The sequence below is a fragment of the Strix aluco genome, chromosome Z, assembly GCF_031877795.1.
Source record: "Strix aluco isolate bStrAlu1 chromosome Z, bStrAlu1.hap1, whole genome shotgun sequence".
Lineage (NCBI taxonomy): Eukaryota > Metazoa > Chordata > Aves > Strigiformes > Strigidae > Strix > Strix aluco.
In genome coordinates, this window is record NC_133971.1 from 39346178 (window position 1) to 39359160 (window position 12983).

The following is a 12983-nucleotide window of genomic DNA, read 5'->3' on the forward strand; positions in this document are numbered from 1 at the left end:
GAGCATTGGACGGGCTGTCATCTGGTGTTTAAATTTGTCTTTGCTGTGGCTGTGGTGTCTCATTTTTGCTGTGGCACACTGAAATGGGGTGAACAAGTTAATTTGCATGGCTGCAGTTGTAGCATCCTCACTTACCCATTGTGACTTTGAGTTGGACTCTTAGGAGGTTGGTTACTCCTACAGGAACAATCTGCGTTTGTCAGATACTTCCCCGAGAACGATGCCCAGTCTCCATGGGATCCTCTGGGTGTAGTGCTGGTTCAGCTGCGGCTCAGCACTTCATGTGCAGGCTTTGCCTTTCATACTAGAATTAGTAATAAGTCCAAGTGAACTGTGTCCTCTCTTCTGTACAACAGTGAAGGCATTTATGTAGGTCTCAGAGTTAACAAGAATTAACACTGAGTATGTGCTTCAGTGAAAATTTCTGTCCTTTCTGAGTTTTGGTGATAGTTTTTTTTTCTGCTTTTGTTTGAAGGTCTGATTCTGACTCTGAGGAGGAGCCAATTACAGAGGAGGAATTGGCCAAACTGAAAGAAGAGGTAGAAGAAAAAAAGAAACTAATCGCCACACTACGAAACAAGCCATGGAAGATGAAAAAGAAGTTGTCTGTCCTGAAGTATGGTTTGATTTATGTGATTAATATCTGCCATCCTTCCTTGCACTTTGCACTGTTTTTCTGAACTTTCACTTTATTTCTAGACCTACTGACACAATTAATTTCAAACCATCTCTAATCTGTATTTCCCAGGATGTGCTTTCACAGAAAGTGGAGGTAAATGACATTGCACATCAGTGCTTTCTTGTCTCTGTAGACCTGAAATCAAATATGAAAAACTCAGATCTTTTTCTTTTTTAAGTTTCCATTACACCCCCCCTGAAAAATCTTTCATTTTCTTCAGTTAAGTTCATGCTGGTAAAACCTTCCATTGGTAAGTTTAATATCTCATTCAAGAAAAATGATGCCATTTCAGGAATACCTCAAGATTACTGGGGTGGAAAGACAAGATTTATCTTTCTATTCTAACTTTTTGGAAAGTAAAACTTTTTTTTTTTTTTAACTTACTAAAAAGCAAACTGATTGGAAACTGAGCTCATATTTTCCTGCATTTTTAGATATGCCACATATAAAACTGTATTTTGCCCTAGCAAACCTATCACTACATCTTCATTAAGACTAAAAATTAAGTTTTCATTTACAGTTAAATTTCCACCAAGCACAGGAAACTGGGTAAACACAGAGAACGTTATTCCTTTGCCAAAACTGCTATGCTTCTCTGTTTTGAATAAGTCATTCATGGCAGTACTGCCCAAATACGAACAAATGTATAGTCATGTTTCATTAGACACATCTAACAGAGAAAAGATAGTCTCTCCTGCAGATAGTTTTTGATATGGATAGAAAACACAGACATAATGGTAGGAGACAGCATATGAAATATGGTGTGGAAGGTCTACAGATTTTTCCTTCTAGAAGGTAAGGTCATTTTGGGAAGGATACAGTTGCAAAGAGGAAATGCAAGGTATGTTGTGAAAGTAGGTGACATGGAAGGGGGTAAAAGAGAACAAAGTACCTAGGAGATGCAGAGTGGAAGCATTGTGAGAGAAATTCAGCAAAAAAAGATGAGCAAATTTGATAATCAGATAGAAATTATTTTATTTTGCATAGGCTATAATTGAAGAATTCCCATGTACATAAAGTTAAAATTTTTTGTATTCTTACTATGAATGGAGTTTATATTTTTATAGCCACTCTTCTATCCCAGCATTCCTAGCAATTCCTTGCTCCTAGGAAACTTCTTAACCTGGTGTGGCAGTTAGACCATTACTTGTTATTGCTCTTCCATGTGGGTGGTGATGAAGCTGCAAATGTTGTCCAAGGGCAATCAAAAGAGACTTCCGGACTTGGGATGGCTAGTAAGGAAAGCCAGAGCAGAGGTAATTTTTCCCTCTATCCTTTGAGTTGCAGGCAGTGACACTGGAAGAAACAGATGGACCCAGTCTATTATTCATGGCTCTGGTCTATTAATACATGGCTTTGTGGCTGGTGTCACCAACAGAGTTTTGAATTTTTTAATAACAGGATGATTTACATTGTACCAGGCCTGCTGGTGTTGGATGAGATTTTATTCTCTCAAATGAGGAACAGGGTCTTTGCTCATGAGCTAGTGGGCCTGCCTGACAGAGCTTTAAACTAGACTTGAAGGAGGAAGGGGATAAAAGTAGGGTCTCCCATGACAAGCCCTGGGAAGATGCACCAAAGTTTGAGAGACAGGGTGCTGGTGAAGGCCCTCAGCCTGATGTGCTGGGTACACTGGACCACACTTGAAGTCTTACAGAGAGAAGCCAGAGGCTCCTGAGGTAATAGGATCCAATAGGCGAAACACAGGGGAAATACTTCAAAGGAATTAAGGTGTGTTCCTCTAAAAAGGAGGAACCTGTTGTTCCTCTAACACGGCCAACAGCCCTGCTGAGGTGCCTCTACACCAGTGCACACAGCATGGCAAAAACAGGAGGAGTTGGAGACCATTGTGCTGCTAGAAAGCTGAAAGCTTCAATTACTGACACTTAGTGGGATGAATTCCAGTGCTGCGATCAATGGCTACAAGCTGTTCAGAAGACACAGGTGAGGAAGGAGAGTTGAGGAGGTTGCCCTCTGTGTCAAGGATAGATTGTGAAGAACTGTCTCTGAAGAATGGCCATGAGCAGGTTGAAAGTTTATGGGTAAGAATTAGAGACCAAGTCAACAAAGGGAACCTTGTGGTAGGCATTTACTACGGGCTGCCCAATCAAGGGGAGCCTATTGACAAAGCCTTCTTACTCCAGCTGCAGAAGGCATTGCGCTTGCAGGTTCTCATCCTGCTGGGGGACTCCAACCACCCTGACATCTGTGGGAAAAGCAGCATGGAGAGCTGTAGGAAATTCAGGAGACTCCTGGAGTGCACTGAGGATAACTTCTTAGGCCAGGTAATAGACAGTCCTCTCAGAGGGGATGCAATACTGGACCTGTTGGTCACCAATGCAAGTGAGCTCATAAGAGGCGTCAAGACTGGAGGCAGCCTGGGCTGCAGTGATGATGTACTGGTGGAGTTTGTAGTCCTGAGGGATATGCGACTGGTGTTTATAGTCCTGAGGGATATGGGAAAGGCAAAGAGTGAAGTGAGGACCCTGAATCTTAGGAAAGCAAACATCCAGCTGTTCAAGGAGTTAGCCAATGGGATTCCCTGGGAAACAGCCCTCAGGGTCAAAGGAGCAGAACAGAGCTGGCAGATCTTTAAGGATGTTTTGTGTAGAGCACCAGGGCTCTCAATCCCCATGTGTAAGAAATCAGGGAAGGACTGCAAGAGACAGGCATGGATGAGTCAAGATCTGCTGGTCAAACTAAAGAACAAGAAGGAGATGGACAGGCAGTGGAAGCAGGGACAGGTATCCTGGGAAGAGTATAGGGACATTGCCTGGTTGTATAGAGATGGGGTCAGGAAGGCCAAGGCCAGCTGGAGCTGAACTTGGCAAATGATGTGAAGAATAATAAGGGCTTCTATAAGTATGTCAACCAGAAAAAGAAGATCAGAGAAAGTCTATGCCCTCAATGAGCTTGACTGGCAAACTGGTAACAACAGATGGAGAAAAGGCTGAGGTACTCAACAACTTTTTTGCCTCTTTAGCAACCTCTTTTCCCACACCTCTTGAATGGATGAACCTCAAGACAGGGACTGGAGAAGCAAAGTTCCTCCCACTGCAAGAGAAGATCACGTTTGATACCACTTGAGGAACCTGAACATACATAAATGTATGGAACCTGATGAGATGCATCCCAACTCCTGAGGGAACTGGCTGATGTAGCTGCCAAGCCACTGTCTGTGATATTTGAAAAGTCATGGCAGTCAGGTGAAGTCCACAGTGACTGGAAGAAGGGAAACATGGCACCTATTTTCAAAAAGGGTAGAAAGGAAGACCCTGGAACTATTAACCTTTCAGCCTTGCCTCTGTGCCTGGGAAGATCATGGAACAGATCCTTCTAGAGGCTATGTTAAGGCACATGGAAGTGATTCAAGACAGCCAGCATGACTTCACCAAGGGCAAGTCTTGCCTGACCAACTTAGTGGCCTTCTGTGATGGAGTGTCTACATCAGCAGACGAGGGAATAACTATGGATGTCATCTATCTGGACTTCTGTAAAGTCTTTGACATGGTCCCCCGTAACATCCTTCTCTCTAAATTGGAGAGATATGGATTTCACGGATGGGCTGTTTGGTGGATAAACAATTGACAGGATGGTTGCATCCAGAGAGTTAGTGGTCAATGGCTCAATGTCTGTATGGAGATCAGTGATGAGTGGTGTCCTTCAGGGGTCTGTATTGGGACCAATGCTGTTTAATATCTTCATCAGTGACACAGAGCATGGGATCAAGTGCACCTTCAGCAAATTTGCAGATGAAACCAAGCTGAGTGGTGTAGTTGACATGCTTGAGAGATGGGATGCCATTCAGAGGGATCTGGACGAGCTCAAATAGTGGATCCATATGAACTGCATAAGGTTTAGCAAGGCCAAGTGCAAGGCACTGCATCTGGGTAGAGGCAACCCCCAGAATCAATGCAGGCTGTGGGATGAAGGGATTTAGGATAGCCCTGTAGAGAAGGACTTGGGGATACTGGTGGATGAAAAACTGGACATGAGCTGTCAATGTGCACTTGCGGCATGGAAAGCCAACCGCATCCTGGGATGCATCAAAAGAAGTGTGGCCAAGAGGTCGAGGGAGGTGATTCCCTCCCTCTACTCCACTCTTGAGAGACCCCACCTGGAGTACTGTGTCCAGCTCTGGAGTCCTCAGTACAAGAAAGACATGGACCTGCTCGAGCAAGTCCAGAAGAGGGCCACAAAAATGATCAGAGGGCTGGAACACTTCTCCTATAAGGAAAAGCTGAGAGAGTTGAGGTTGTTTAGCCTGGAGAAGAGAAGGCTCCAGGGAGACCTTATTGCAGCCTTTCAATGCTTAAAGGGGGCTTATAAGAAAGATGGGGACAAACTTTTTAGTAGGACCTATAGTGATAAGACAAGGGGTAGTGGTTTTAAACTAAAAGAAGGTATATTCAGACTTGGTATAAGGAAGAAATTTTTTAAAATGAGGGTGCTGAAACACTGAAACAGGCTGCCCAGAGAGGTCGTAGATACGTCATCCCTGGAAACATTCAAGGTCAGGTTGGATGGAGCTGTCAGCAACCTAATCTAGTTGAAGATTTCTCTGCTTCTTGCAGGGGGGTTGGACTAGATGACCTTTAAAGATCCCTTCCAACCCAAACCATTCTGTGATTCTATGATTAACATCAGCTGGTTCTCTCAGTCTGCTTATATGACACTGTAAAAAAGATGTTTTTGATGACAACTAGGAAACATATTTGTAGTGAGGGTAAATGGCGATTAACTACAGGTAGAAGCTTCTAAATCAGATGTGCAGCTTTTCACATGATATATTTTAGCTCAGCCACTAGTTATGGGTTTGAATCAGAAGCCCCTCAATGAATGTCTGCAGCCTGTTATCATCCTTTTTGGGTCAGAGGGAGTGGAAATATCAGTCCTTTCCAGCCTTAAAAACATAAGTTACCATGAAATGTTTGTAATTGGATGAGTTCTTCTAGTCATCCTCAGTGAATGCTAAATTATTGTGCTGTTTTTATTCTCTGAGGGGGTGTCCTGGTTTGAGTGAGTGGTGGGGTTTTTTGGTAGCAGGGGAGAGGGCTACCGTGGTGGCCCCTGTGAGAAGCTTCTCAAAGCTCCCCTGGCTCCAAGTTGGACTTGTCTTTGCACCAAGGCTGGGCCAATTAGCTGCCCTTGTGCAGTAACATATTTAAGTAGGGGAACCTGGAAGGACTTGTGAGGAGGAGTTGTGAGGAGAACATCTGTGTGAACACCAAGGTCAGTGGAAGAAGAGAGGAGAAGGGGGGGAGGTGCGCCAGAGCAGACACTCCCCTGTATCCCGTGGTGAGATGGCAGGGCCTCCCCCCTGCCACCCATGGGGGTCTATGGTGGAGCAGATGCTGATTTAGGGCCTGTGGGGGGCCCCACACTGGAGCAGGTGACTACTCCTGGAGAAGGCCGGGACCCTGTGGGAAGAAGCCCCTGCTGTTGTAGTTCAGTGCTGGGAGGATTGCAACACGTGGGGGTGACCCACACGCCCGTGGGAGTGACTCATGTTGGAGTTGGTTTGTGGAGGACTGTCTCCTGTGAGAGGTGGACTGCGCTTGAACAGGGGAGGAATGCCAGGAGATTCCCTCCCCTGAGGTGGAAGAAGCAGCAGGACTGACCGCACCCCCCATTCCCTGCCCTCTGTGCTGCTGGTGGGGAGGAGGTAGAGATATGGGGAGAAAAGCTGAGCCCGGGAAGAAGGGAGGGATGGGGGAAGGTGTTTTAAGAATGTGGTAATGCTTCCCATGGTCCTACTCTGTCTGTTGTTGTTAGTGTCTGTATTAAATTCATCTTCTTTTTAACTTCCCCCAACAAGTCCATTTTTTGCCAGTGCCTTAAAGGATTTGGTCATCCCTCTCTGTCCTTATCTCAGTCTTCTGGGTCCTTTGCTTCCCTCTTTCCCAGCGCTGGGGGGTAAGGAGATGAGCTCAAGCCATGGCAGGTGGGCTTTCTCAATTAAGCCAATAGTGAGTTTTCAAAATCCCACCCTGGTTATCTGCCTTTTTACCTTAACAATTTCCTTATTAACATTCAGGGTGAAGTGGTCCTTGTACATTCATCATGGGAAGCAATTCTACCTAAAAGTCCATTCATTTATCAACTTTCAACATTAATCAACAACCTAGACTGGGAGACTAGACATGCATTCAATTTTATTTGCTGATATCAGAAGGTTTATTTTAGCAAAAAAAAAATGCATCAATGTGCTCTTATGCCAGTTTGTGACAATGAGATTTTTTTTCTATGCTTTGCTACAGTCCTCTCTGAGGTAAGCTTGGAAGCATATTGTCAGCTAATTTACCCTAGAAAAATGTGTATTCCAAGAGCAGATGATTGTTCTTCAGATTAGCTTATTTATTTTGAGTCTACTTTTATTAACTGAGGAATTAACTTTTATTACTGTATTTCTCTGTCAAATATGATTCCAGAAATCGTCACTTTTCATTCCAGGCAATCCCAGATTGTTCTGTAGGGAGTCATGCATATCTTAGCAGACAAAACACATAAATCCAACAAACAGCTAAAACAAAAAAATAAAAGCTAAAAACTAATATTTGGTCATGTTTTAAAATTTATGTGCTGAGAAATAGGCATTTAATTCTGTGTTTAGCATCTTAGATGAAAATTATGGAATTTGGAAGTACTCAGTCCCTTTGAAAAAATAAAACCCAATCATTTACATACCAAAATACAGTCATAGACTAAGTTTTCTAGAGTCCTGTTTATGTAATTTGTTCTTTGGAGCCTAAGTTAACTGAGGTGCTGCTTAAAATAAGAAATAATATATTATCAATGGACACTCTATTATGATTGTAGTTATAACAATAGAGGAGTTCCTATATCAGCACATTTTAGGGTATCTATGTATTAGTTTTGTATTTTAACAAGTTATTTAAGATTTATACCAGAAACTTCAGTCTGGTATATTGATATTATTCTTGTACATGTGGAAAATGGACACACACTGGCTTTAAGTGCCTTAAACTCATAAATCAATAATGTGACTTTTGAATACTCTTATATTGTCATCTCCTGCTGTTGAAACTTTAGGTCAACAATTATTATTTGTGAGTATTTCCCTGTCATCTGCTTCTTCACCTGTGCAGGTTTCAAAATATTATGGGATGTGCAGGGAAAAAAAAAGAAGCAGCCTATCTTCATAGATGTAAAAGAAGAAATTTCCCTATTCTTTGTCTTCCAGCTTCCACAACAGAGAGATACTTCATTGAATATTTCTTCTCAGCATTATCAGAAATGTTCTTTACTGTGTACCAAACTCCAGTTTCCTGTTTGTTCTTTATTAGCACCTATTTTTTTTCCAAGAATGAAAAAAAATGCTCCCCAGGAATGCTCAAGGATTTGTTACATATTTGTGACAAAATAAAACCAAAAAATATACTTTTTTTGTATTATCTTGAAAAGTGAATATTAGGGTTAATTAGGACTTTTCATTCTAAATATAATCATTTTTGAAAGAAGTGTTAATTTGGCAGAACAAACTACTTTTTGGGAAAGATTTAATTTCCACTAAATTCTGTCTTTTAAAAAAAGTGATAAGAACACTTAAATTGTTGAAACATTTTGCTAAAGCATTTTCAAAACTGGACAACCCCCTCACTTTGATGATTCAAAACCAGTTTCTCTGGTGGGAGGGTTTTTTCATAGCTTAAAAAATATAAGGTGCGAAAGATGATTTCTAGTTAGCTCTAGTGACTACTTTGTAAAATAGTTAATGTTTCCTTCATTCTTTTGTTCTGAAAATGCAGGAATAAACAATAATTTTAGAACACAGATGCAGAACTAGCTGCTCGGTAGAAAATGCCTCTGTCAAAACCTGACTGAGACACTCATTGCTGAAATGACGTTCTTAATAGAGCTGCAATGGTAAATTAGATCAGCTCTAATTTCTAATTTACATCCCTGTGTCTAGAAAGATGCATTTCAAACAGCCTCTGATTATTATCTGAAGAACTGTAACTAAGGATACTACTGTGCTGCAGAGTGTCTCTCTGTGGCTTGAAGTTGCTCTTCAGCCCTGTCAGACTCTAACCCCACCTGACATCATGGTCACTTCTTTACAGGTCTGGAGATGTGAAAAAATTGAGGAAGAATCCACAGAGAAAAATGAAAAGATGTTATGCAGGAAACAGCATCACCACTCTCCCAGGACCTTTGTAATAGACATGTTAGGCTGCAGGCTGGGGACATAGTGGTCCATGCTGTTGAGAGCATGAGTGTGGCTGGAGTCCAGACTTTTTCTTGTTTCCAAGACAAATATTCTCCTTGTTATTATTTTCATTTTCCTTCCACAGGTTTATGTGGTTTTTCTATGGGAGATGATAATTTGTACACTTTTCCTCTTGACACTGCCTGCACAAAATTTCCTTTTGACAGGCCAGCACAAGAAGAGCCATCAGATGATAATGACCACCAATCATTGCCTGCAAGACTGAGATTTAGAGTGCAGGTTGAACTACTGAAAAGGTTTTTGTATTAGAAAAACATACAAAAAACCCCCAACCTCATGGGCCACAGCTTCAGCTATTGCAAATTGGAAAACCTCCAGGGTTTCCCAATTTATTTTCTGAGGGTCTGATTTTGGGGACTGCATTCTCCTGGTTGGGTTTTGCACAGATATGAAGGAAAGGGGAAGTTTTAAAAGCTGTGCTACTGTGTTTGGCTCTGGTATACCAATTTTACTCCTCTTGTTAGTGCACATAACACTTTAGATAGCCAAAGTTTTGGGCTATAAAATAGCAAAAGACTATTAACAACTATGTAGTTTATATCCACCAGCAAAACCTATTGTGGTACCATATAATAAGAGAATTGAGCATGAGAATCCAGAAATGTGCCAACAGTGGTTTACAAAACAAGTGAAATGACAATATATTAAAAAAAAAAAAGACAGTCAAAAGTCAAGCTGAGGCTTTTTAAAGGACTTCCAGTTAAATACAGAACATAAAGAGATCCATGACAACTTTTTGTTTCTTCTAAGAAAAACAGAGCAGAGCAGAGCAGAGCAGTCTTCTCTTTGTCTGCCAGGGACAGAATATAATGTGGCGATTTTTCAGTATTTTTTTAGCATGATTTATTTTATTACAGGACTGAGATTACCCATCAACACAGATGAATTGGAAACAGAATATTTTATAACCATACAAAACTCCAAGATGTGTAAGGTGCATGTGTGGGATGGTAGAAATTTCTCATCTTTCTATGTGCTCTCTGTAGTCCAATGAATCAGTATTTCGTCTCTCTTACTGTGGACATACTGGCAGTCCTGGAGGCCAGCCTGGATATCCTGGAGGCCAGCTGGGTATTAAATAACACTATAATTTGCCCATTATTACTACTGAACTGCTTTTCAAGTGAGCTGTGCCTGACAACCATTGTTTTGCAGTCAGTTTTTAACCAGTCTTTTTAGGACTCAGAGAGGTCCTCAGTGATCAATATTAATATGACATTTCTTTTTGATGAGTTTTTCGATCTTGGAGATTGAAACCTTTCTGAACCATTACTGAAAAATGTGAGAAATCCACTTGAATCCTATTCATTAGCAACAACCTCTGAGAGCTGTAATTCATCCTCTTTCTGCAACACTGAAGTGCCCCAAGTACTGTACACCTAGCACTTTGGAAGCTGTAACTCCACACCTAGTATTAATAATTAACTCAGGCTTCTCTGGGACAATAATGCCTGGCCTGATGCAACATTTATTAGTTCCTTGTGTCTGTAATTCAATTAATAAGGTTTCACTGAAGCTTCTTTAAATTCACAGTTAGATAACAGGGCACACTTTGGCCTATCTTGTGATATAGGTAATTTACCTATAACACATGATACCAGTGATTACAAAGCTCAGTTTTGTCGCTCTGCGTTGTTTTTGACACGTCCTCATGTTAGTGAAGTTACATTACTTCCAAGTAGGCGTGCATATATATGTATGTGGGTTTGGTTGTTGTGGTTTCTAAAACAGTTCTATGGCTTTTGGACTACTTTTTATTGCTTAATTCCTGTCCTCACATTTTATTTTTAGCACAAAAGAAATGCAGAAAAGGACAAAGTGTGGCTAAAGTCTGCAGGGATGTACAAATAGAGGTCTTTTGGTGAGACAGTTTAGATATCAGTGTAGTAGAAACTTAAATAACATATTGGACTATATTTAACAAAAAAGAGTATGTGTCACGGACATGGAAAGGATGTTGCAAGCCTGTTCCTTGACTGAATGGTGCCAAGTCATTGCTGAACTTTTAAAGCCAGGAAGCTTAAGTAGAAGTCAGGAAAAGGTCTCCCTAACAAACTAATCACAGAGGTCATGAGTAACATGTTGGGGCTAATCTGCTGCAGAGCTGGTGAGGGAAGAAAAGCTGAGGAGGAGAAGGAGAATATATTCTGTCTGATGGCTCCAGCATCATCTGGTAGTTATGGTTTCTGTATTACTTCCTTGCATATTACTGCTCACATGTTTCTGCCTCATTACCCGTAGGCCCCTTTCAAACTGTGCCTCTGCACTGAATTTGCTTTTCAGATATTTCATTAAAACTGTGGTGGGAATTTTTCACAGAATCAAATTGTTATTGAGATTTGCATTTAACTACCAATTAAGATCTTTAAGTCATGCAAATATTAATGGATGCAGCTAACAGATAGGCTGCTGTGGGGCACTTAATAACTCCTCTGTACATTTGCATGTGGTGGGGTTCCCTTGTAAGACTTAGTCTCTAAATGAGGGGGTATGGAAATGTTATTTAGAATGTTATTGGTGAAATCCACCACACACCAAAAGGTAAAGACATGCTTGTAGAACATCAAAGGTAACTTGATTTCATTTATTCCAAGAGTAGAAAAAGACTTTCACTCTTTTCTTTAACAAAATAATTTTTTTTTTTAAAAAAAATTTCATTTCTTTCAACTGCATAATCATCATAAAGTCATAGAATAATTTAGGTTGGAAAGGACCCTTAAGATCATCGAGCCCAACTGTTAATTTAACACTGCCAAGTCCACCACTAAACCATGTCCCTAAGTGCACATCTACACATCTTTTAATACCTCCAGGGATGGTGACTCAACCACTTCCCTGGGCAGCCTGTTCCAATGCTTGTCAACCCTTTTGGTGAGGAAATTTTTCCCGATATCGAGTTTAAACCTCCCCTAGCACAACTTGAGGCTATTTCCTCTTGTCCTATTGTTTGTTACTTGGAGAAAAGACTGACACCCACCTTGCTACAACCTCCCTCCACACAGTTGTAGAGAGCAATAAGGTCTCCCCGAGCCTCCTTTTCTCCAGGTTAAACAATCCCAGTTCCCTCACTGCTCCACATAAGACTTGTGCTCTAGACTCTTCACCACTTTCATTGCTCTTCTTTGTATGTGTTCCAGTGCCTCAAGGTCTTTCTTGTAGTGAGGTACCCAAAAGTGAACACAGTATTCGACATGTGGCCTTGCTGAGTACAGGGAGATGATAACTTCTGTAGCCCTGCTGGCCACACTATTTCTGATACAAGCCAGGATGCTATTGGCCTTCTTGGCCACCTGGGCACTCTGCCGGCTCATGTTCTGCTGACTGTCAACCAATACCCCCAGGTCCTTTTCCGCTGGGCAGCTTTCCAGCCACTCTTCCCCAAGCCTCTAACGTGTGGGGTTGTTGTGACACAAGTGCAGGACCCGGCACTTAGCCTTGTTGAACCTCATACAACTGGCCTTAGCCCATCAATCCAGCCTGTCCAGATCCTTCTGTGGAGCCTTCCTACCCTCGAGCAGATCAACACTCCCGCTCAACTTGGTGTTGTCTGCAAACTTACTGAGGGTGCACTTGATCCCCTTGTCCAGATCATTGATAAAACTGTTAAACAGGACTGGCCCCAGTGCCAGTCCCCTGGGGAATACCACTTGCGACTGCCCACCAACTGGATTTAACTCCATTCACCACAACTTTTTGGGCCACACAACATGTGCTTCTTTTTTATTAACTGTGTAACAATTAGTAAATAGGTGATGATTTGTCTATTACTTCACAAGAATGGGAAATATTAATAGCCACAATTTTTAACGCATGTTTGAAACATCATGTCATGGTCAATGTGAAATATGCATTAATAACAAAAGTCCTATTAATTCCAAAAAACAGTGTATCATGACTAGACTAGAATGCAAATGTAAATGGACAACTAAAATAGTACTGTAAGTCCACCATTTAGACTTAGTTGATTTTTTTTCAAGATTTGTACAACAAATTTATAAGTACAGAAAAGCAATATATAACAGAAGGAAAGGAATTGCTTCATATTTCTTTCAT

At 41.4% G+C, this 12983-nt stretch overlaps 1 protein-coding gene across 1 annotated transcript in view; it reads left to right on the forward strand.

Annotated features, from left to right (window-relative positions):
* Nucleotides 1-12983, forward strand: part of TMC1 (transmembrane channel like 1) — a 70174-nt gene that overhangs the window by 13049 nt on the left and 44142 nt on the right. Inside the window, exon 4 of the mRNA XM_074812586.1 lies at nucleotides 476-616. Within this exon, the coding sequence (XP_074668687.1) occupies nucleotides 476-616 (141 nt within the window). The remainder of the gene's footprint in view (nucleotides 1-475; nucleotides 617-12983) is intronic.